This window comes from Punica granatum, chromosome 3 (assembly GCF_007655135.1).
Source record: "Punica granatum isolate Tunisia-2019 chromosome 3, ASM765513v2, whole genome shotgun sequence".
Classification (NCBI taxonomy): domain Eukaryota; kingdom Viridiplantae; phylum Streptophyta; class Magnoliopsida; order Myrtales; family Lythraceae; genus Punica; species Punica granatum.
In genome coordinates, this window is record NC_045129.1 from 35,817,567 (window position 1) to 35,842,761 (window position 25,195).

At 35.1% G+C, this 25,195-nt stretch overlaps 1 protein-coding gene and 1 long non-coding RNA gene across 2 annotated transcripts; both read right to left on the minus strand.

Moving 5' to 3' along the window:
* Window positions 1–983: 983 nt before the first annotated feature.
* Window positions 984–3,922, minus strand: LOC116199006. The gene is made up of 7 exons (XM_031529286.1): window positions 3,450–3,922; window positions 3,249–3,335; window positions 2,945–3,157; window positions 2,662–2,826; window positions 2,523–2,576; window positions 2,066–2,212; window positions 984–1,653 (listed from the first exon to the last, which is right to left on the minus strand). The coding sequence occupies exons 1-7, from the start codon at window positions 3,684–3,686 to the stop codon at window positions 1,276–1,278; spliced, it is 1,281 nt and encodes a 426-aa protein (XP_031385146.1). The 5' UTR covers window positions 3,687–3,922; the 3' UTR covers window positions 984–1,275.
* Window positions 3,923–15,263: 11,341 nt separating this feature from the next.
* LOC116198709 lies at window positions 15,264–17,851 on the minus strand. The gene is made up of 2 exons (XR_004155369.1): window positions 16,686–17,851; window positions 15,264–16,419 (listed from the first exon to the last, which is right to left on the minus strand). It is a non-coding gene; the product is annotated as an uncharacterized LOC116198709 (long non-coding RNA).
* Between the last annotated feature and the right edge of the window lie 7,344 nt (window positions 17,852–25,195).

Genomic DNA, 25,195 nt, shown 5'->3' on the forward strand with positions numbered 1-25,195 from the left:
AGCTTGGACATTACCTTTTTAGAGTTTTATTCCTATATAAGTCGGATTTAGATCTATCTAGTGAATATGTGCATATTTCTTTTTAATGAATGGATAATAGTATTCTTCAACTAGTATCCTTCAGCTATACAATATAAATACAAATCCACAATCCGTAGTGACGTTCAACTAGAGAGGAGTTTTGGAATAACAATTGTTTAAAACACGACAAAATATTTTCATAAATCAATCCATATTAAAAAAAAAAAGTGTTTTAAGGCTACAAAGATGATTTGCTAATTGTTTCGAGAAGGGATAAGGATGTGTTTCAGATCAGAAATCCGACTGTTATTTAAAAAAGTAAAAAAATTGCATGATTTGTTGACTGCCCCATCATGGGCAAGATCCACGGCAGACTTCAGAAATAAGTCACTATATACGTATTATTTAAGAATTTTAATGATTTTTATGGAGTTGCGGGTTGCATTTAATTTAATAACCGAATTTGCAGGGATTTCATGGATTTTTTTTTAAAAGTCTGCGGGAAAATTTACAAAAGGAAAATGGTGCATTTTTCTCTATTTATTATCTTCATTTTTCTGAAGGAACACGTTTCCCACAGAATGGAGTCAGAAGGTGGTGGACCACCATAATTTTGGTAACGCTAGCAGAGATTCTGGATCCTTCTAACAACACATTTAATTAATTAACTAATTAGTTGATTAATCCCAATTAAGCCATGTGTTTTAATGTTGGACTCGGGTACATAAGAACATGTCTCTGAATAAACATGACCGTTTGCTTGAAATTGAAGCTTCCCTCAAATTTAATTTCTCTTTTGTCTCAATTATCAAAACCAATATATATATATATATATATATATATATGAGCAAATTGGGGGATTTTAGTGAAATAATTTAACTTAAGGAGACAAATTAAAAACCAATATCGAAATCGATAAACTGGATTAATATCATATAATCGTATATTTGTTCATGATTCGGCTCCGATACAACCAAACCTTGATTCAGTCAGTGTACAGTCATAACCCGACCTTGATTCAGTCGGTGTACATTGTCATAATATAATACGATGGCACATCCTCATAATAAATTTCGACTAAAATAGGAATTTTCCCTGATATAAGTCTCTATCTCCCTCTAGATTCATACATCAACTACTAAACAATCAGACCAACTATGAGGCGTGAGATTCAAAAAAAAAAAAAAGTAAGTCCAATCATAACCCCCCAAAAAAAAAGAATTGGAGAATTTGTTCCCCAATTTTCGTCATTAATCAAGGACACAACTCATTTCTTCCGGGCCCTCCATAGTAAAAGTAACTCCCCCACACATCGCTAGCTCCTCCTTGAATGTTGTAACAATTCGGCTTATCGGCCAAAACCCGTAGATCGGAGACTGGGACCATGTTGTTGTCCCAGTCGACGACTTGCAAGTTCCGAAAATAAGAGGCCTTCCCGAAGCCCTCTCCAGGGAAATGGCCGCTGCCCATCTGGGTCATCGTGTGCTGGCCCGACGGGTTGGAGTTCACAACCTCCCCTCCAAATTGCACCATGCTTGCTTGATCCCTTAGGTGAGTGAACAGAACCGATGGCCAGTACCCAACCAAGATTCCTGGGCCGAACTCTAGCCACCAGTTGCCGTGCTTCGGATCCTGGGGTGAATCACACCTTTGACGTTACGAAAAACATAGGAGCGCAATGTGAAATCTCAAGTACTGTATCCTCCCGTATCGGTATCGATCTATGGGAAACAAATTTGACATGATGAAAGCAGAAAAGATAAAATATTACAGTCATCATTAGTCCAGAACAGTATATATGATGCTTTGTGGCTAAGTTTGTCTAGTCCTCAATTCTGCCAAAGTCACTGCCAGCTATTAGCTTAAGAAGAGATCATTATGTTTGCAGAAATTATGGAACTGGGATTCGTGAAGAGTGCAGTTGCTTTCTGTAACAAAAGGAGGGATGTCGTAGACAGCAATCGACCGACTGTCTTCGACAACTGACAGTCGACATCAGCGCTGCAACGAAATCAGTAATTGTAGGTGCAGATTTGTGTATTACCTTCCAAATCAATAAGCTGATGTCGAATTGTCCACCGTTGTATGAAGACGTGGGAGAGATGGCAGCACCCAATGCGATCCTGCTGTCGGTTTGAACGAAGCCCGAACACAGCAAGTTGTAGCAGCCACTTGTTTGGTACGCATCGTTCTGCATTTATCGGAGTCACGCTGTTGTAACTTGTATCTCAAGTAAGAGCAGTGAAGCAACGAAAGAAGGTAGACAGAAGGTGCATGTGCAAGTACACTTCCTTTTTTTTTTTAATCAGACCAATTAAGTGGCTGGACTAAAACTATGAAACTCGGTATTCAAAAACCAACGCGAGCACGATTATCATGCTTGCAGATGTTCACATTACTCAGCATACTGTATATCGACTCATTTGGACTCAACTTTAACAAGTCAAAATGAGGACCAGCTTTCATGTACAAAGGGACCACCGCTGATAGATGTTACTTACAGTCCAGTAAGTGAAGAACCTGGGATAGTTGTCTCCGTACAACTCTGGACTCACCTGCATGTATATATATCAGTAATTGACGAAGAAGGTTCCGATAAAGTCGTAAAATGGAAATACATATAGAGTTTAATCAGCTTGCCTGCCAACCGGCCTCGATGGTATTGAGATCATCACCAAACGAACCGGAAATGACCCAAATTTGGGAGAGGCTGAACTCATCTGGATTTGCAACCTGGGGCGCCCACACATTTATGTTTGCTTTTGCTCCGTAGTACTGCGCCCCAGTCACATACCCAATTGCGTGCTAATTAAACAAAATCCGGGATACTCAATTAATAAAAGTGGTTGAAAAAGGAAAAATGAAAAATAGCGAGGCTATTTTCTCCAAAGATGGTCAAATTTCAAGCCAATAATTAACTTGCCTCATGACCATCGTTGGAGGTGTCTCTTCGAAAGTACTTCTTCATCTTCTTTCCAAACCTTCGGAATGAACCGGCCCTCAAAACATCTTGTTCCATTGTTCTTCGAATCGGGACGGTTCCTTCTGGGCATGATCTCCCCGACCCTCTCCATGGTTGGAAGTTCTCTAGGACCACGCCCAGCTGGTCATGTCTCTTCGGCCTTTCAGGTGGATCCTGCAGCATATGTGAAAAGCCATTTTAATTTCTCATCACCGCATAAGATTTCTACATCTCATATGAACTTTCCAACGTATTGTAATGTTACCATCGGTCCATTCCCCTTCAGTAGAGGATGATCAAAGGCCGGCTGATGATGGAATAATACGCAATCTATAATTTCACCATGGGAACTCTGAAACATCAACCAAACTAAACATTCATAAACTCCATATAAAGAAAATAATAGAAAATATGAACGATGAAAATTAAAATATTTGTCAGGAATTTGATAAGCATTGGTGAATACTTGAATTGTCCTGATTGCTGGCTTGGTGATCCTCTTGAGATGAGCCCTGATGATCTTCAGCTTCTGGACCTCTTGCTCTGCCCATAAAGTTCGGTTTTTCCGACCCAAGTCGCCATTGGCAACTGGAAGAACGTCGCCGCAGAGAAGAAGAAAGAGGAGAAGCCATGCAGATAAGGCTATGATTGTGCTGCTGCTAGAACCCAGACTCATGCCTAGGAAGTCTAGACAAGTTTTCATGTTCGAAAACTCGGTATACCGTAGTACCACCGAGATAGTAACTTAAAGGAGGAGCATCTTCATTCACATCAGTCTCGCCTTGGAGAATTTCAAGGGGCTCATGGAGACCTTGGAAGAAGATGGAAGAGAACAGAACGGGAAATGGAATTTTGTTTTAATGCCTGCATCATATAAGTGGGCCTCATGCATTGATCCATTCCTTAAAAAACCAATGAGAGCTTGCTATGATTACAAAACCAATCCACAGGCTTATTTTGATAAAGCATAGAATGCACAAATCAATCTGTCGTGTGTGTGTATAGATTATATATACATTTATTTATATTTTTTTTTCGGTAATCTACGTTTATATATTTTTCTGGTAGGAAAACGAGCCGAACAAAGAATTAAAACATGAAGAAATACAAAGATGGTGTATGGACCTCAATGATATTGCGAAACAACAATGCTCTGAAAGTGGCGGGTGGATTAAGGTATAAAATGAGTTCCTAATAAGCAGATCAAAAGATTTATGCAAAAGTCGGTTACTATAGATATGAGAAAATTTTGAAACGGGATACAGCTCGGTTAGGCAGCGGAAACAAACCTCTTGCCTGGTATTAGATTATCGAAGTTACTCGTCCCTCACAAGTCTTTTCGCAAACTTGAACATGCGGTTAGAATCATCAATTAGTTATTTTGATGGAATGTAGTTATTGGGATATTGATCAATTAACAAGGGGCCGACTCCATTAATATCCAATTGGATAAAAATTGATAAGACTAAAGGGATGTTTGGAATAGTTCATGCTGGCAAAAAGTGATAATCCACTAAGAAGCATCAAAAGCAGAGAATAGAATGATCAGAAATGCCAAAGAAAGGGCAGCGGAATCATTACTGGTAGAACTAATTAATTACATCAGGTTAGAGACAGGTCATGGGATCGAAGGACTTGGACCGCTATAACGTCCAATCGCGTAGCCCGTCCCCACTGCCATGAGGATTTGACCCGGTTTGCCTGAGAATTCGAGTCTCTCTCGTCCATGTATTCCACCTGCAGAGGAGAAAAATGATCCAACTTCCTTTGTCCGTGGATGCAAGGACAACGCCCGTCTTCCCAAAACATGTACATTTTTCCTATCGTGTATCTTATATGTGTTCAAGAAATTAAAGACTTTGTGACAGCAGTCATGGGTAGAGCACATTATTGTCTATAAAAGAATTATTTGGACAACCAACATGATTTTATTTAACCGGTTCATCATTATTTCTCTTAAATAAAGTTCCATATTCACAAATATTATGAATGAAGAAATTTACGATTAGGAGAATTTATCTCTTAATAAGATGATCTGCCTCAAATCTGAATTAAGTTCGAACTCATTCCATTTCCGAATATTAAGTGGGACAGAACGGAAGGAAAAAAAAACAACAATTCTTTGGGCTTGAACTTGAAGTGATGGTGGTAAAATGATTTTGTCTAAAGAGTAATGATTAGTGGGGATCTCCTTTGACTTAATCGTAATTATAGTATAAGGAGAGATCCGTGACCATCGTTGAATGTGAAAAGTGAAAACTTAACAAAATATATTCCCCTTTGAGTAGAGAATACGTCGTGAATGGATCGTTTTATATGTATAACATAAGAAACCACAACTTTTCTTTGAAGATAATCAATGTGGATTATACTGCTTGAGTCTTAATTAATTATGTAAAACTAGCCGCCATGCCCACGCTTTGTGCTCGGAATTATTATTAGTGAGAAAAATAATATAATTTATTTTTCAATATTATTAATAAAGTCTTATTTAATTGCATTTACTCTCCAAGTTCATTGTCTCCGCCTCTGTTTAAATTTCTAATGATATTTGTGCTTCTCTCCTTTCCTTTTTCTTCATTTTAAAGAAATTTTAGAATACACTCACCTTTTCGAAATAATCATTTGATATTGCGGCAATAATTTAAATTGATCTTTTTTTCTCACAGGCAAATCTATCTTTGTGGGTGAATAAGAAGTTGTTGAACTATGAGTTGCAAGTTTGTCAATTTGACAGATTTTCGAGCAACCACGTTAAATATTAAATAGTGGTCATTATTGGCTATCGTGTCTAGATAAGAAAGAGAGTGGAGAGAAAAACTAACATTGCAATACATGTATATATATAAGCAATATACAAGGTTGGTCTGGTTAGATCGTCTCAGAATGTTCCGTTTCCGAATAAAAATTTCTCGATTTTTTAAGTTTTAAATTTAAAATAATTTTTTATTATAAATTTAGCAACAAAATTACTTGAAATTATTTTTCCATTACAATATTCCATTTTAAAAAGATTAAAAATACCATAAAATCTTATGGATATCACATTAATCTTTAATTGAAGGCGCTATGAATTTTCTAAAAGTAATTTTCTTATTTTTATTATATTTTTATTTTTCGAAATTATTTATAATAAAAAAATTATAGGTTTTTTATTTTTAAAATTTGAAATTATTTACGATTTTTTATTTTCGGTATTATTTTTAATAAAAAATAATTTCTCTATTTTTTGTGTTTTTAAATTTTAAATTTTAAATTATTTTTATTATAAAATTAGCTATAAAATCTTTCAACATTATTTTTTGTTATAATATTCCATTTAGAAATCGAAAGTACCATAAATATATTTGATACTACAATAATCTCCAATTGATGGCAATATGAATTTTCTAAATGAAATTTTCTAGGTTTTTTATTTTTAATTTCATAATTGTTTCTAACAGAAGATATTTTTTTTAAAGAAATCTCATCATAAAATTCAATTTCTTGGTTTCTTTAATTTTTAGAATCTGCACAATAGAATGTATTGGATATGAATGAGAATATTTAATAATCTTGAATTTCTAAAATAAAAATTAATATTTCATTCATAAATGATAACATCTAAACAATCATATATTAGTATATATTCATACATAATAAAAAACATATTAATATATGGTTATGTGGACAACTTTTGGTATATATATAGTAAAAAAGGTATGTATGAATTATATGTTATTATAGAAATCTATTTTTAAAATAATAGATTAGATAATATTATATATATATATATATATATATATAAATTATATATTTATTTCATAAAACAAATCAGATTTGTTCACAGAAAAAAGAAGACAATCAGATTATATTTTATCTAAATTCTGTATGATACTTATAAATATGAATTATCATACACATAAATAAAGTCAATTCAACTCTCAAAGAATACGTTTACAACTAGAGCGAGCTCTCGAAACGTATGTCTTTTTTTAGATGTAAGTGAGTTTATTAGAATATTTATCTTGTTTTATTTTATTTTTCTCTATCTTTTTGCTTTTTTTTTCCTTATATTATTTTTCAAGATTGGTGATGTGAGTTTTGTCTCTCGAAAGCTACCGCTACCCTATACCAAAGCTCCTAGAAAGTAAGATCGTCTACTACTAAACTTGAAATTATTTATTTATTTTATTTATTTTGTTTCATTTTTTATTCTCCAAGGGATTTCTTTTGCTTTCTTTTCTCATTTTTTTGATATTGGTGATGTATGTTTCGTCTCTTGAAAGGTATTACTACCCCTATATACAAGCTTTCAAAAAGTAAGATCATCTACCGCTAAACTTTAAAGTTATTGATTTATTTTATTATGTTGTTTCACTTTTGATTCTCCAAAAAAAAATTCTTTTAATTTTTAATTATAATTTCTTTTCAGATTGATGAAACTATTTTAAGCAACGTACGGGCTCCACAACTAGTATACTAATATGTCATGGACTCCAAGAGATTGGTTGCCCATGAATTGATAGTTTCTCGAAAATGATTACGTGAAAGACCATCGCCACAAGAAAGAAATATTCTCATCTTAAGAGTCAATTTTAATTATATATCACAGATATATAGATTGTTTCAAATATACAATTATTTAAATTCTATTTAGTATCAATTAAAGATCTATTAAGAGCAAGAGTCATATCGAATGAAACACCTCGACATTTTCATTCAATTCATAAACTACGTGAAGTTATCAATACACATACAATCATAGATATAAACTGGTATATTCTCCCATCTCTGATACACAAAAGTAATATTAATGTAATGAGAATAAAAAATCATGCATAGTTAAAAAATAAAAGAAAAATAATGCATGGTTGGTGAAACGGACGAAACATTAAGTGGAGGATTATCTTTTCAATAATCAAGAATTATTTATTCATTTTTTAAAATTTTCGGTAATCAAGGATTATATTTACATTTAAGTGTCTTTGTTAAATTTTAGAAATTCCCTTGTGGGCAAAGTCACGCAATAGAAAGTTAAAGGTTTGACATATGGCACCGTCTTATTCATCATTGGATGATACGCGACACAGTCTTGTTGAAGTTGATCTTTCGTTTTGCTATTATATATATATATATATATATATATATAAATTATCAAATTATGGGATTCAACCGACCTTTGACGAGCATGCCTGAGCTTAATACTACCACTACTATAGTAGTATGATTGTTCATCATGTTGGGCAAACTCCCCAGTTATTGCCGCTATTTAGGTCAATAAAGGAGCATCATTAGATCGAGATAATTTATGCATGACCACAACCTTCGACATCGATAGCGTAAGATAATAATGTAGAGAAAGGGGATCATTCGATTGCACATGCAATTTAGAAACGAAGAGGTCCTTAATAATCGATAATAATGTATAATGTGTGGATCCCGGGGTGTTGGAGAAAAAATAGACCAACTGCTCTAACAGGATGTTTTCATAACGATCATTTAAATTAAACCCAGGCCCAATCCATTTAAACAAGGGCTTGTAGAAAATTAGGCATGTTTCCTCCGTTTATTTTTAATTAATTAGTTTATTTATATTTTAAATTTTCTTGTCTCGTGATTTGTCAATACAATATGAGTCTTCCTTCTTTCTTTCCTCAATATATATATATATATATATATATATAGATGAGTCTACAGTCTACACACAATGTCTTCGCCAAAAGAAAAAAAATACATAAAATTTGTCATGGGGACAAATACATACATAATGTACCCTCTTATGAATCATTATAATTGCTATTATTTTGGAAAAGTGTATTTACTAAGCCAAAATCAAACATTCAACCGTATCGAGTGAGAATCACATATTTAAAGAACACGAAAACACAAGAACGGACGATACATCTATATCTATATAAAATGTAATTATGGAGTCAATCACCAAACTCCGCCATGTATACCTGTCCGGCGAAATGGGAGTTCCTTGTGTATTTAATTAATTAGATACGATTATTAATCATTAATATTGAACGTACCCAGACATAAAAAAAAAACTTCATTTAATATAATTTGATATTTAAGATAATTTTATACTTAATTATATCACGTTATATCACTCTTTTATAAATACTGGGGGTCCTATTATATTAATTAACTGGGGTGATAGCTCGTGCTACACACGGTTATTAATGATGTTATTATAAAAAAATTATTATGGCATTTAAGCTAATATAAGATAGTTAATGGTGAAAAATTATGCGAGATTAATCATTTTAGTAATAAGATAATTAATGTTATGTAGTAGGTGAAAATTAAATTGAAGCAATTAATGAAGTTAGTAATCATTCTCCTTAAATAATGTCAAAGTTAACATGTGTTTGGTAAGCATAAAAAATCATCAAATTTTGTAATTTATGAAAAATAATTTGAAATTTATACATTACTTAACTTTCGACTAATTAAATGCGACAAAATCAATTAATGTTTATTATTTTTTCTGGTAAAATATATAGAAAAAAATGTAAGTATGGGTAATTTAGAATTCGTATGTACCCATACTACCCTAAATCCTAACTATGTCATAATAGATCAAAACATTTGCCTCGGAAGGGTAGAATGGGGTACGTAGCACGCAAGAAAATCACCCACTTGATCGAATATGTTACCAATCAATTTTACAACGAAATTCATGATAGTTAATTTGTTGTAAAGCTTATAGAAAAATAAACATGCATATTAATATTATTTACTACATTTTTAAGTAAATGTATATATATATATATTATTATATTACTTTATAATTTTATTATTTACTTTATCGTTAATAATTTATTTGCCTAATATAACGAAATAGCAATGTAAACGCACTTATTGTTTTCGTTCATTTATTCATCGAAAGTCGAATATAATATATTATAAGTAAAATGAATTTATTAAAAATATAATAAAAAATAAACAGAACCGTATCATAGTCGCGGGAATATGAAATTCGAATCCTACTCTCCACAACGTACTCCGAAAACAGTCAAGTTTATATATATATATATATATATGATATAATGTTATGCTTGGGGCCATAACTAAATCAGATTGGGCCTATAGATTTTTCTTTTTTGGTGAACGGGCCTATAGATTGGGGCTTGTTATACCTTCATATAATAGCTTGGGCCGACCTGTTCGTAAGGTGAGAATCTTTGATCAAAAACCGCCATTCCTAAGTACATTCATGATATGTGGTTGATGTGAATTTTTTTATATCATCGAGAAAACATGCAGAAACCGGCCGATTCACTTTATGAAAATTTGCTAAAAATCGAGTGTCAACACTATGTCAAAAAAACAATTTGCTAATTTACACTTGAAGATTTGGACCCACTTCAAGATTAATTAATGCGTTTGATTTCAGTGTTAAAGTAACTTTGATTTTGATTGTGGAAAAAGGACAAATGATTGTGTAGTGTGTTGAGTTAAAGTTAAAGTTAAAATTTTTGTGATTTTAATTGCGAAACCAAACGGAGTGGAACTCAATTCTTGGGTTATGACATCATAAACATAATTATTAAAAATGACATGCATATAACATGCCGTATATGTTGTATGGATATTGAGCTTTTTCAACTCAAAATTGTTGGTGTATAAGGACATCTTTTACTAAATGTTTGAAATCATGCCTATAATCTTATGTGAACCAACGAAATATCTGGTTAAATTTCTCAAGTTCCTCTTACTCTTTTTTTTGGATAAATGATGAAACTTCATTGATAACAGATGAATTTACATCAGAAACCAATACCATTTTCCTCTATACGGAGTAAAATAAAAAATACCCAAAAGCTACTCCCAAGTCAACTAGTTGCAGTATCAAAATGGTGAAACATATGCCTCGCAATGATAGAGTGTGCAATTTTGCATGAGAATCGAGGGAGAACAGACAACTTTGCTTTCACATCCGAGAAGATCCTTCGTATTATAATTGTTGGAGGCGAGACTTGATTCCGGTAGAGCCTGGCGTTCCTCTCCCTCCAGATGCAGTAAATGTAGTGAGTCCAGAGAAGTTTAAGACAAATAATATCCAGCTTCTTTCCACGGAGAGAGGAGACCCAGCAAAGTTCCGTATTCCAGTCGACATTGTGTTTGTTCATTCCAACACGGTCTAATAAACTTCTCCAAATCCCTTGGGTGATAGGGCATTCAAAAAAGAGGTGATGTTCCTCTTACTCTTTCTCAGTCCTTTACCTCCTATTTATTCAGAGAAGAGCTTGCGCATCTGCATGACATTCTTCTAAATTCAAAATTGCAAATCAGTCATTTCAAGTCATTGGGTTATGACATCATAAACATAATTATTAAAAATGACAAGCATACAACATGTTGCATATGTTGTGCGGATATTGAACTTTTCCAACTCAAAATTGCTGGTGTATAAGTACATCTTTTACTAAATGTTTGAAATCTTGCCTATAATCTTATCTGAACCAACTAAATATCTGGTTAAATTTTTCAAGTTCCTCACTCTTCTTTGTTCTTTACCTCCTAGTTATCCATATAATCTATCTAATTATTGTAAAAGAGGAATATGTAATCAAATAACAAGATAAATAATAAAAAAGGAATTGATATGCATTGTTATGCCACATTCAAAGGATCCATCAATATAACTATGTTATTAACACTGTATTTATTGCAGGGAATGCTCGGGATAATATACGAATAATAAGACTATTTATAAATCAACATATTTTCTGTTATACTAAATTTAATTTTTAAATTGTTAGTAAGTTTTCGGATGAGATTTTTAAAAGAAAGTTTTTCATTCTCTATTAAATTTTGGTAGGACTTCTAAGAAATTGCTACCGGAGAAAGTGAAATAGTAAAATATCTCGGGGGCATTTACGTTTTTCAGGGTTAAACTATAATACTCGATAATTAATGTATGTTAAAAACTGAAAATTGAAAATGTGAGGGGGCAATCAGGCCACCCTTCCTCCAAATTTATTGTATAATTCAAAGGGTGATTCTATCACGCTAGCTATCTTGTGTTCCATGATTATACGTTAATCTGAACCACGAATTTTTTTTCAATTTTTAATCATCTCCGTCGGCAATTTACATATTTGCCCCTAGCATTTGTGATCATTCACATTTTGCTTCTGTGGTTTCAACCCACAATACTATTTCCAATTCTTCCTGACTTAGGTACTAATCACATTTTGCCAAGTCACCCACCACCACCACCATGTCCTGATTCATCCTGACACGTGTACCAATCACGTCCTACCACGTCAACCACTACTAAACCAACCTAATATACCGGTTTATTAGCCAGACCAAGTTACTCGGTTTATTAACGCAATTTATAAAATTAAATTTTTTATAGTTTAAAAAAACAAAAATAAAATAAAAAAGCAGGCGAAAACATAAAAAGAAGAAGAAGAGAGGAAGAAGGGGGCAGTGGTGGCTGCCTTCGACGGCGGCCACCACCCTCTTAGACTCGATCGCCAGCAACCTTGTTTGGACAATGGTGATCGTCGTCGGAGCCACCCCCGCTTAGATCTAACTCCTTCTCTCGTAGTTCAAGGGAGAGAAGATAGAAAATTCTAAACCCATGTTTGATGACAACATGATAGAGATTGAGTCCGGCATTCGCCAAGAATGCCGGTCAAGAATGGATAAAAAGTGGATTGGAATAATATTTTTTACAAACAGAATTGCCCTTACTCTTGTTTTGAATTTATGAAAAGTGCCATCAAAGGTTTTCTTCTTTTCCTTTAATTGTTGGAACCCAACAAAGGACTTGAAGAGAGAGGAGATTAGAGTTGTGATGGCTCAACACCGACCATGTTAGGCCCAATCTCAATCACCTATCACTTTCTTCGAGTGACGAGAAAGAGTGATAATTGTGGAGTAGTTAGGCCCAATGCCATCCACTATTGCCCAGGTGATGTCACTAGTGGACCTCCACCGCCCCTCTCTTTCCTCTTTGATTCCACTTCAATTTTTTGTGTATTTTTATTTTAGAAAATTATAAAAATATTTGTTTAAAGGGTATTGTGGTCATTTTAATTTCACATCCGTATCTTGGTCCTTGACATGCACCAACCAACTAATTAGGATATAGTAAATGCATGGAATATTACAGCCCATTTGATTTTAGGTCGATTTTTAAAATTTTAACTTTAACTTTACTTATTACTGTACGGAACCGAATGTAAACTCTCGTCGAGGCCCGCATGCGCGCTTTTGGATCGCGCGGCTTGAGATCGTCCACCTTCCGTGGGACGCGTGACGGACACGCGTGAGAAGGAGTCGCCACTTATCATTTTACGACCCGAAAGTCGAGGGCGGATAAGTTACCCGGGTCTAGGGATAATGATACACCTAGTTCGCTAAGGCATTGGTCTATTCGGAACCTGAAAGTCCGAATTCGATGGTTCACATTACGTGCGGGCCTATATCCCGCACGCTCTTTCGGTACTCTGGTTTGCTAGGCTTGCATGTTTTATTATTTACCGCACGTTTTGACACCGAAAATTCGGTGAATTAAACGATGTTGGTGGAGAAGCCGAGAGAGAAGTAAACCCGTGCGTCGGGGAGTTGGTTCAAAATCTTGCGTTACAATTCATCGAACCATGGAGGTTGAATCCCTGCGTGAACCAGAACCACGAGTTCTTGGATTTACTTTTCTTTGGGCAAGCATTAAACCGATTTGATTAATTCGACTCTTGGACCGTTCGCTTACCAACTGGAATTCTTACATAATGAATGTACAAAATAAAAGTCCTTACAATGCTCTCGAAAACAATAAATACAAATTACAAATGGCCGAATTCCAGTTGACTCGCGTTCGATTATTATTCCGCTCTAACTCACTGTGAGTTTAGGGAAAACACCGAAAAATTGAAATTCAAGCGCTCTTGCTGAATAGGGTGTTGGACCTTATGGTGTTGATTAGGGCGTTGGACCCTGTGATCGATAATTAAGGAGTTGAACCCTAATATTATTCGGCCTAGGGATCATGCTCGACCCGTATGGCAAACATGTGCGGAAAGATAACAAGCAGCAGGTAAATAACAGACAATGTGTTTGTATTCACCGAATGTACGTGGATTAGCAAGTTTATTAACCCATGGGTGTTTTTGCAAGCAAATGCCATATGCTAAGCAAACAATCATGCAAAACATTTTTCGTTCGGCTTTGTTTTGAGAACTTGACAAAGAGAGTCAAATCTCGTGTGTGTGGATTGCTTTTACAGTTATTCTGTATTGTGACACTGAATTATCATTGAATTAACCAAACTCGTGTTTTGACTCTAGATTTGGAACCTAGAGTTCCCCTAACCATTATCTAGTGTTTGGTTAGGTCGAGTGAAAAATTAATCAACGTTTTGCATGTTTTGTGACAGAGATGACTGTTCTAGTTAACCGAGTCTATAATAGGATGACAGAAACTCATCAGTGGATAAGAAAAGGCTTAGCAGATGAACCTGCTCCTGAACAGGTAGCCCGTTCTTATCATGATACTGTAGTGTTTCCGTCAAGCTAATCCTAGGGGTGTCGCTGAATTGTGAAAAGATGATTTTGCCATTTATTTGAAAATTGTTTTCAGAAAAGGGAAACATCGCAGTGCAGGCTACCTCGGCCTGTAACCGGTGTCGACCAGTTCCCTGGATTGTCCAGGGTTGTGTGAGAACCCCGAAAAAGCCAAAGAACCAGTCGGTCTGCCCGGAAGTGATCTAAAAAGATCTTCTATATCCTGACCTGAATTACCTAAAATCAGGTAAAAACTCAAGTTGAGACACATAAGCCCTTTCCAGACGTCCATGCTATATCGGACCGCGTGTTTTGGGTTTTTGAAATTGATAAGTTTGAAAAGGGCACCAACGTCATTTGACAACTCATCGACGCGAGTTATCAGTTAATGGCCAATTTGTGCAAACTTTATCAGTGTCAAGTGAGTTTAATCATGTGAGCGTCCCGATTAACCCATTGGTGGATTTAATGCTTGTGAATTATTGCCGAATGCAGCAAATATGCGAGTTACTGACAATAGCATGTGGGGTTTGCGACGATATTGAAATTTACAATTTGCATAAAATCCGAGAAATGAATTTCATCGAGGTAAAGAGACCGTTCTTAACCCAAATGAGGTCAAAGAACTCTTGGCTCTTTCCTCTCGGGAATAGCCGTGGGTTTCCTTGACCCATTTTGGGTTTCAAGCATTCTCTTTAACCCAATTTCGACTATTTCTTGCATGCTCAAACATTAAACATGGTAAATGACACGTATTTAACAAAGGCCGGTATCGCAATGAGTTGGAAAACACATTCAAGTATACAAGCAAGCACAAACAAGTTATTTATGGAATCGATAGAACAATACCGGCTCCATGGATGCGGTAAAAGCATAAAACTTGGGAAACAATTTAAATCGGGGCAAATGAATTCGATCTTGACCCGAAAAGGTCAAGAATGCTCTCGGTTACCTCATCAAGAGGTTAACCCGAGAGGTATCTCGGCTTTTCCTGGTTGGAATGGGTTCCTCGACTTTGATTTAAACATTTCCCGACATGCTAGTGTCACGGGCTCACTGTTTGATGCCCATGCGGGCGTCCAGAGATACGAGCACCGAGGCTCGCTGGACCAGCCCTCCCCAGGATTAATTGGCTAACACCGATAACCGACCGATAAGAAGTACAACACCCAAAGTACGTACCTGTGATAGAGCAGCTCATATTAGTCCACGTACAATGAAGGCAATCAGTATACAGTCATAGGAACTCCATTATCGCACTTGGGGAGGGACTAGGAAGCTGGCCCGTGACATTCTCCCCTACCCAAACCGCAAACGTCCTCGTTGCGGGCTTGTCCGTGTAGCAGTCCCAACGCCTTACGTCGCCTTCACCCCACACCACAACCCTCGTGGTGTCAGTACCTCAGCAACAACACTGCCTTCATCCCACACCACGTCATAATGGTGTCAATTCCTGAGCAGTTCGGCTCCCACTACACAAACTCCCCCACGGACAAGGACATAAGGACTCATCAGGCTCCATGACTATTTACGCCTTCGTTGGTTGTTGTATTATGTGTCTTTCCTAGCCAGTTAACCATTGGATCGTCCCAGTGAGACACCATGACCAGCTTACTTGCTGAACGAGGACCGGCGACTCTCGACACCCAAGCTTGGAGTCTCCACGCTTTCCTCTCGTAGGAAAGCACTCCCCTGCCTGAGCCGAAGCGTCACGACGCTTGTCACTTGATCCTTGTCGACCTTAGTCATCATGGCTTGCTCCCACCGGGACTAGCTCTGATACCACTTGTCACGGGCTCACTGTTTGATGCCCGTGCGGGTGTCCAGAGATACGAGCACCGAGGCTCGCTGGACCAGCCCTCCCCAGGATTAACTGGCTAACACCGATAACCGACCGATAAGAAGTACAACACCCAAAGTACGTACCTGTGATAGAGCAGCTCATATTAGTCCACGTACAATGAACGCAATCAGTATACAGTCATAGGAACTCCATTATCGCACTTGGGGAGGGACTAGGAAGCTGGCCCGTGACACTAGCACATGATACAATGATAAACATGCATGGTGTAATAAGGAAATTGCATAAAATTAAAGTTCAGAAGTAAAATCATGCTTGAAACCTCTTATAACTCCATAAACACAACAAAAACGTAAAAGTCCTAGCTCCTGTAAGTCGGGAATGGTCATACCTAGTCCCGGGATGCGGGATGGGACTGTTAGAAGTCGGGTTGGACCGTTGGTGGGTCGGGTTTGGGCTGTTTTTCGTTGAACAGACCCGGTTGGCAACAATAGGCCTGTCTGGAGTAATCTGACCCGACTGGGCACCCGGGAGAAAACAGACCGGTTCGGGCGGCTCGGGTGGCTTTTCGGAGAGTTCTCAACTGTTCGGGAAATCTAAGAGGATGCTTAACGTCCCTGCCGTGGTTTCAGGAAGAGAGCACCCGTGGATTTTCCGAAAATCAAAAGCAAAGTCAGGTCAGTAAGCAGAAAACAGACTCAACTGGGCCAGAACAGACCCGATTGGCACAAGTCGGGTCGAACGTCGCCACGGAGGCTCCCGATGGAATTTTGAGGCAAGGTCAGCGGCCCAGGGTAGCCACGGGACCCCTCTAGGTGACTGTGGTGGTCGTTTGTACCCAGAGTTATCAAGTCGACCCGTATAGTCCTGCAAATATCACGAAAAACAGAGTGCGTCCTGGAAACTGGCCCGATTGGGCAGTTTTCTGGTCGGAATTCTCCACGGTGGATCCCGATGGAATTTTGATGCAAGGTCAGCGGCTCCCGACTCCTAACTCACCTCCGGAGGTGATGGTGGTGGTCGTTTGGCTAAAAGGGTCTCGTATCGACCCAATCTGCAAGAAAACCGCACAGACAGTCAGAAATTTCGACCCGACTGGGCAGTCGGGCTGTTTCTTCGTGCTGGGCTAAAACCGCGGGTTGTTCTTGGATTTCTTGACTCCTTGACACCCTAGGGTTGTGTGGGGAGGTGTTTGATGGGTTTTGGCGACTCAAACCGACCCGGAAGGCCTTGAAACTCGGGTTGCCATTTTTTACCCGAGAAGACCGTTTTCTGGGTTCGGTTCTGTGGTGGCTGTTCCGATGGGTTGGAGGCTTCAAACTTAAAATCTAAGCCCGGAAATGGATATAGGGAGTCGAAAACATGTGGGATATGAAGTTTGGTGAAGTTTGGATTTAAGCCAGGATGATTCCGACTTAAGTCTTTGATGTTCTTGCTTGGTGTTTGCTGAGCCAAAGGGGGCTGCGATTTTGCTGAGCTCTTTGGGAGCTTTTGCTTGATGAAAATAGCAAGTGTTGATGTAAGAGAAGGTGTGTGATGACTTGTGATTTAGTTAATGACTTAAAGGATATATATAAAGGCAAAGATTAAGTGTAATTAAGAGAAGAAAAGTGCAATTAGGGCTCTTGATTAGGGGGATCCGAATTTCTTCAATGGAGATGAGGATGAATCTCCTCCATGCATTCTTCATGAAGATGAGCCAAAATGCATTAATGTCATGGAGTGTTATCTTGGATGATGGCTTGATATTTTCATGCAAGACAAGTGCAAGTTGTCTTCTTGGCTTGATGAAGAAGATGATAAGAGAGGGGCGGTTCTTCTTATCTTTGGCAAGGGGAAGAAGATGTCGTGGGTCCCACACGGATTGGAGGTGAATCGGAAATGCTCGGATGTCAATCGGTTACGTGTTCTAGTTTCGTGACTCGAAAGAACGTCGTATCGACAATGTGCGCAAGAAAACGATCCCGATGAGCCTAAGATTGCTCATTTTGCATGAGAAATGCTCGTGTGGTTTTTTTATGTTCGGAAGTCGGTTTTGCTCATTTCAGGTGACTAGAGCGAAGTTAACCGCTTATGACAGCATATCTTGTATCTGCATCCCACGTTGGTCATTTTGACATAAATTGTCAGACAACGTGAACAATTGACCCTTAAGTTGATAATGCAAATGTGGAGTCGAAGACGTCCTAGGAGGCCGAAACTGGATTTCTCAGATTGCTTTCTGAGTTGCTTGAGCGCTCCGGAGATCACTGTGATTTCTGTTTGTCGAGATTAGATCTCTAAGGACTTGAAAAGTGCATCTGAGACCTTTAAAGTATTGCTCGGGCGGCCTAGATGAGTTGTGCAGTTCAGTCTGACGATTCCACATTGAGCCTTGGAATGGCTAGCACTATGAAGGGTGGGCATCCGGTATTAAGTTTCCACAAAAAGGACCTCCGGATATGGATTTCCGTTGAAAACGGCCTTTTCTGCTCCTCGGAGGTCACTCGGGAAACTGAAATGAGTTATTCTGTTTGATTTGCCCAATTGCGTCTGTTCGTTGGAGTTTTCAGGGCAATGCAGGGTCAACTTCGTTTGCCGTTATTTTGTCAGACCAGTCTCCGGTTATGCATTTCCGAAGAGGGACATGTCTGTTTTGTCACTCGAAAGTCATTTGGAGTGTCTATGTGGCTTCCAAGAGACAAGCTGAAGTATCGCTCATGCTCTGTATGATTATGGGGCATGGCCACATCTGATATTTGGAATTAACTTTTCTCCGAGAAACCTGCATTTTTGGACTTCCACTGAAAAGTTGTCTGTATACAGAAAGTTGTTTTGTATAGAGCAGATGATTTGCGAAATGCGTTTGAAGACACTTTTCATCTGTTTGGCATTGATGTGGATTTTTGAAGTCTAATATTGGCTATCTTTCGATAGACTAGCGAACTATCGGAAAATAGGGATGTCCACGTGGTATGTTGGAAATGCCGGTTTTGGACGTTGTTGAGCTCTTTAGTCACTATGTTGCCCTTTGGTGATCCCTGAAGTCCTTCTGTCGTGTGTATATGTCATCTGCTTGATTTTGCTGACTTGAGAATGAATAGTGATTTCTCGCTCTATGGAGCCTTCTTATGTGATAACGCTCAAGTCGTGGCATTGTTTGCTATTGATGGACATTGTTTGACTTGTGGACTAAAATGAGGTGCTGACAATTACACAACAAAAGTCAACAATATAATTATTACTTTTTTCCATTTCTTCAATTTTTTTAACAATTCAATTCAATTTTTAATACTAAATTCTATTAAGTATTCATTACTTTTTTTTTTACACTTTTTCTCATAATTCAATAACACAATCATTACAATCCAATTAAAATCAAAATTCACCTCTACTTAACTCTAAAACCAAACACGCTGTTAAAATCTCATCCCACCCCCTTACCTACTCCTAACTCAACGACCAAACATATATAGTCTAGAGATATAAATCCATATCAGAAATATGACCTATTTAATTTCAGATACTTTTTTGTATAAATTCTTCGCGTAATGCGAGTAAGTCACTCTAGAAGTAGAAGAAAAAGAATAAATCATTGATTTAACCAAAAAAGATCAAATCTTGACTTTCCATCTTTATTGCAGGAGAAGTTATTGGATGATCTTACCTCGCTACATGGAATGAGGAAATATCAATCAAATTGCATGAAATTAGGGATTTGGTGCTAATAACTCTAATAATCATCGTAATTATTCTTCATTAAAGAATTATAATTGGTTTTTCCTTATCAAATCATTTAAAATAGGATCATCTAAAATTTTCTCTTTTTGCATAGAGACACCGAAAATATAAAGTTTTTATGACCGAAAAAATTTCAGATTTTCTCAGCTTACATATCATTAATTGAGTTGCTATTTTCATCTTTCCTCTCTCACAAAAAGCGCAACGACTTTGTAGTTTTTGTTGTTGAAAAAGGAAAAATAGAGTATGAGACTTCCGTTTTAACTGGGGAAAGCTGTATGAATTAATTACAGTTTAGTTGTCTATCCTCTGGGCTCTATAGAATCCCAATTTTTAAGAAGCTCTTTGTTGAAGCTTATTTCTTTTTCCAAGGAAAATTCACTAAAAGCAAACATGGAAGCTCTGATAAAGATGTTTGTTATAAGGGATAAAAGGATGATTTTAACATGGAATTAATTCCAGATGATCATGGAAATTAAATTACAACGCAAGGCAGCGACTAAGAGGAGAATGATAAAGAGAAAGAGTCATCAGGTAAAACCTGATCATGGTATAATTAAAGTTCAAATCAATTACACCTAGAGATAAAAATAATATAATCATTAATTATTTAATATTTAAAATTTTTTATATGATTTATATTATTCATATATCTATCTAGATGTAATTTATTACTTTTCAACTTCACTTTCCTTAATAAAATTATAAATTTTGGTTAAAATTAAATGAATTATAAAATCGACAATACGTTTGTCTCTAAACATTCAGTCATGATTCTATAAGCTCTGTTGCTATGATTAACTTGCTAAAAGGTCACAAATATGGAAGAAACTCACTAGTCATCGGGAATATAGTTTTTGAATGTAAATTATTACTATAACTTTATAAATGAAATTTTTTGTTAAAGTTAACTTAAACTTTTTTGGATAATTAACTTAAATTATTGGTTTTAGTTAATTTATTTATATATATATATAATCTATTTTTATTCTTAAAATAATACATTTATGAATATGAATAATAACTATATTAAGTCCGTAAATTTTCTTAATTGAAAATCAAATTTCGATTGTATTATAATATATAATCTATACGGATGATGATGATTGATAAAATCCTAATAAGTTACTGACGAGGAAATTTCTTATTAAAACTCAATAAAGAATTCCGTGCAAAGAGCGGATGCTAGTTAGAAGAATATACCGTAGGTTAAAGGAATATGCTATCCTATAAGTGGCTAATTGTGATGCACCTTAAGAATGGCTAATTTCTTATAAGTGACATTATCGATTATATCTTTTGAAATGGAATGACACCATTTGATGTTTCGATACAGATTGATGCGAACACATATAGGTCAATGGATTTCGGTAACATTGTTGAAAGTTTGAGGGAGGAAAATAAGAAAGTAAAGAATGAAAATAATTTAAAAAAATTATGGACAATGGGCGGTCCATATTAAATGGAGGGGGATCAATCACTCATATTGATTTTATATGGTATGTAACATTTAAAAATCGGCACTGAAGAAGCAGCCTTATATTTATATATATCGACCTCTAACTTTACTACATATAGTAAAATACGAATTTTGATGAAAATTCAAATCAATTACACCTAGAGATAAAAATAATATAATTATTAATTATTTAATATTTAAAATTTATATATGATTTATGTTATTCATATATCTATCTAGATGTAATTTATTACATTTCACCTTTACTTTCCTAAATAAATTTATAAATTTTGGTTAAATTAAAAATAAGTACCTATATATGAATTGTATGAATTGTAAAATCAATAATACTTCTGTCTCTAAACATTTAGTCATGATACTATAAGCTCTGCTGCTATGATTAACTTGCTAGAAGGTCACAAATATGGAAGAAATTCACTATTCATCGGAAATATAGTTTTTGAAGGTGAATTATTACTATAGCTTTATAAATGAAATTTTTTGTTAAAGTTAACTTAAACTTTTTTGGATAATTAACTTAAATTATTGGTTTTAGTTTATTTATTTATATAATCTATTTTTATTCTTAAAACAATATCTTTATCAATATGAATAATAACTATATTAAGGTCGTAAATTTTCTTAATTGAAAATGAAATTTCGATTAAATTATAATATATAATCTATATATATGATGATGATTGATAAAATCCTAATAAGTCACTAATGAGGAAATTTCTAATTAAAACTCAATAAAGAATTCCGTGCAAAGCCCGGATGCTAGTTAGAAGAATACCACAGGTTAAATGAACATGCTATCCTATAAGTGGTTAATTGTAATGCACCTTAAGAACAGAAATTAGTACTATTTGACGTACAAAATTACGTTAATTAACAATATGACTAGCAAGGTTACGGATCATAGGTCTCTTGTTATTATTTGGAATATCTGATCGCTCCTTTCACGGCAAACATAATGTAGGGAAAATTATTTGGGTGATACAAAACCTTTTAAGTTATATCGCGGATAGTAAAAAATATATTTTTTTTGTAACAATTTGATACAAAACGTATCAAATTATTTCAATCAAGTCCAATCCGTCAATTTCTGACGACGCTGTGAAAACTTTCTGAGTGGTACGTGACGTGACAAGTCGAATCGTATGTAAGCTCAAATGTTTTAGCATGATGTAACAAATGGGTATAAAACTTTATTAAGATGTAATAAATGGATATAAAACTTTATTAAGATGTAACAAATGGGTCCAAAACTTTTATTAAGATGTAACGAATACTTTCTAACGTGGTACGTGACGTGGCAAGTCGTATCGTACGTAAGCTCAAATCTTTTAGCATGATGTAACAAATAGGTACAAAAATTTATTAAGATATAACAAATGGATACAAAACTTTATTAAAATGTAATAAATGAGTCCAAAACTTTTATTAAGATGTAACAAAATGGTACAAATAGCGAAATAAAGGAAACAATGCTAAAGCAAGTTAATTTGCTTTAAAGCAACTTTAGCAGCACAATATGGATTGCTTTCCCTTTCAAATCAGTAACAACCCATGTAACTCAGCAACAATATAATATGGAATACCATATCTGTTTTTCACCATATTCAATAAAGAACTCTCATAACTAAATAGCCAAAAGTTATCAAGACAGCTACACCTAATCACAATAATAAAAGGGCAGATTGTAACAAGAGTCTTGTTATAGAATAGTGTCCCATTTTGTTATAGGTTTAAAGAGCAATATATATATATTTTAATGTTCCTCGTTGAGATTTGGCAAGGACAATCGGCCCTTTTATTATTGCGATTAGGTGTAGCTATCTTGGTAACTCTTGGCCATTTAGTTATGAGAGTTCTTTATTGAATATAGTGAGAGGCAGATATGGTATTCCATATTGTGTTGTTGAGTTTACATGGGTTGTTGCTGTTTCGAAAAGGAAAGCAATTCATATCGTGTTGCTGAAGTTACTTTAAAGCAAGCTAACTTGCTTTAACATTATCTCATTTGTTCCGCTATTTGTACAATTTCGTTACATCTTTATAAAAGTTTTGAACCCATTTTTTATATTTTAATAAAATTTTATACTCATTTGTTACATCATACTAAAAGATTTGAGGTTACGTACGATACGACTTGCCACGTCACGTATCACGTCAGAAAATCTTCGTTACATCTTAATAAAAGTTTTGGACCCATTTGTTATATCTTAATAAAGTTTTGTACTCATTTGTTATATCATACTAAAAGATTTGAGATTACGTACGATACGACTTGCCATGTCACGTACCAAGTCAAAAAGTCTTCACGGCGTCGGCGAAAATTGACGGATTGGATTTAATTGAAACAATTTGATATGTTTTGTACCAAATTATTACAAATTTTTTTTTGTACCATCGCATTATAACTTAAAATGTTTTGTATCATCCAAGTAATTTTTTCGGATAGTGTATGTAACAATCTTCAATTTGGTTTCCGCTTCAAGACCGATGAATTCACATGGCGATTCTGGGAACATCAATAACATGAGCAACATGGGATGAGGTCCCTATAATATTATTATCCATGATACATTATTTGATTAAATGGAGGACGTGATCCATCAAACAATAATATATAATGCTCTTTTGTTTTTGGGGAAACATCAGCCAATAAAATAAACTGTCACCGAATCAGGGAGATTCTTGTTAGATGCACGGTGAGATTCATGAACTTAACTGTTTTCATTAAAAAACAAAGATCGTGGAAAGCAAGTCACCACGGTCGACATTGCTACAGATTAAAACATGCATAAGCAGTGTGCGCACTTCCCTTCCTGTTGGAAACCTATAAACTGATGATGTTGACATAAATTCCAATTTTAATTTCTTTAATGGCAATCAGAAGCTGTAATTTTAATTTACAATGAGAGAAATTATTAATTTCTTGATGTATGAAAAAAAGAAGCTAATTTCAATAATATATATATGTTCCAAAAATCTCATAAAAAAGGTTTTCTCCAATGCATATTTTTCATAGCTATGAAGTTAATAATAATGATACGATGAAATGAATATAACAAATCAATGATGTAGAAGTTCTTTTTTTTTTTTGGCATGAGTAGAAGTTAAGATATCGTTTGGTTTTGCAGTGAAATTTCGCTTCACTCTATTTTTTTATTAATTTAATAATATAATAATTATTATTATTATTTTATTCTTTTATTTAATATTAAATTCTCTTAAATAATTTTTTTAATAATCATTATAATCAATTATTTAATAATAAATTTCCCCATAACATTTACATCTATATATCTATATACACTTTTTCTTATATCTTTTTTCCTATTTAATAATAAATTATCATATCTACTTTTTTTTAACTATTATTGCAAATAATTTTTAATAATAAAATTTTCCATTTACTATTACTTATATTGTCCTATATGAATGGAGTAAAATCCTACTCTAAAATCAAACTAACCTGTTTTTCTCTTCATTTTTGTTCCATTAACCAAAGATAGTATAACATAGTGATGCGTGTCTTCGTTTGATGATCAAGAGATCTCGTATTCAATATTTATATGTGACTGTCCATGTCCCTTTGTTTATAATTTTTATTTCTTATATTAGGAGCATCAACTTTCCTTTATAACTTGGAAAAAAAAAACTGTGCGCGTTGGGTAATTTGAGAGCTTTATGGAATGCTTAGTTTGACTTTT

What these genes read in the sequence shown, in the direction of transcription:
- LOC116199006 (XM_031529286.1), bottom strand. Translation starts at nt 3,686, where the DNA reads ATGAAAACTTGTCTAGACTTCCTAGGCATGAGTCTGGGTTCTAGCAGC. An exon ending in GGTTCTTCACTTACTGGACT is followed by an intron (nt 2,213 to 2,522) that starts GTAAGTAACATC and finishes CGATAAATGCAG; the next exon opens with AACGATGCGTACCAAACAAG. An exon ending in TCAGCTTATTGATTTGGAAG is followed by an intron (nt 1,654 to 2,065) that starts GTAATACACAAA and finishes GATTCACCCCAG; the next exon opens with GATCCGAAGCACGGCAACTG.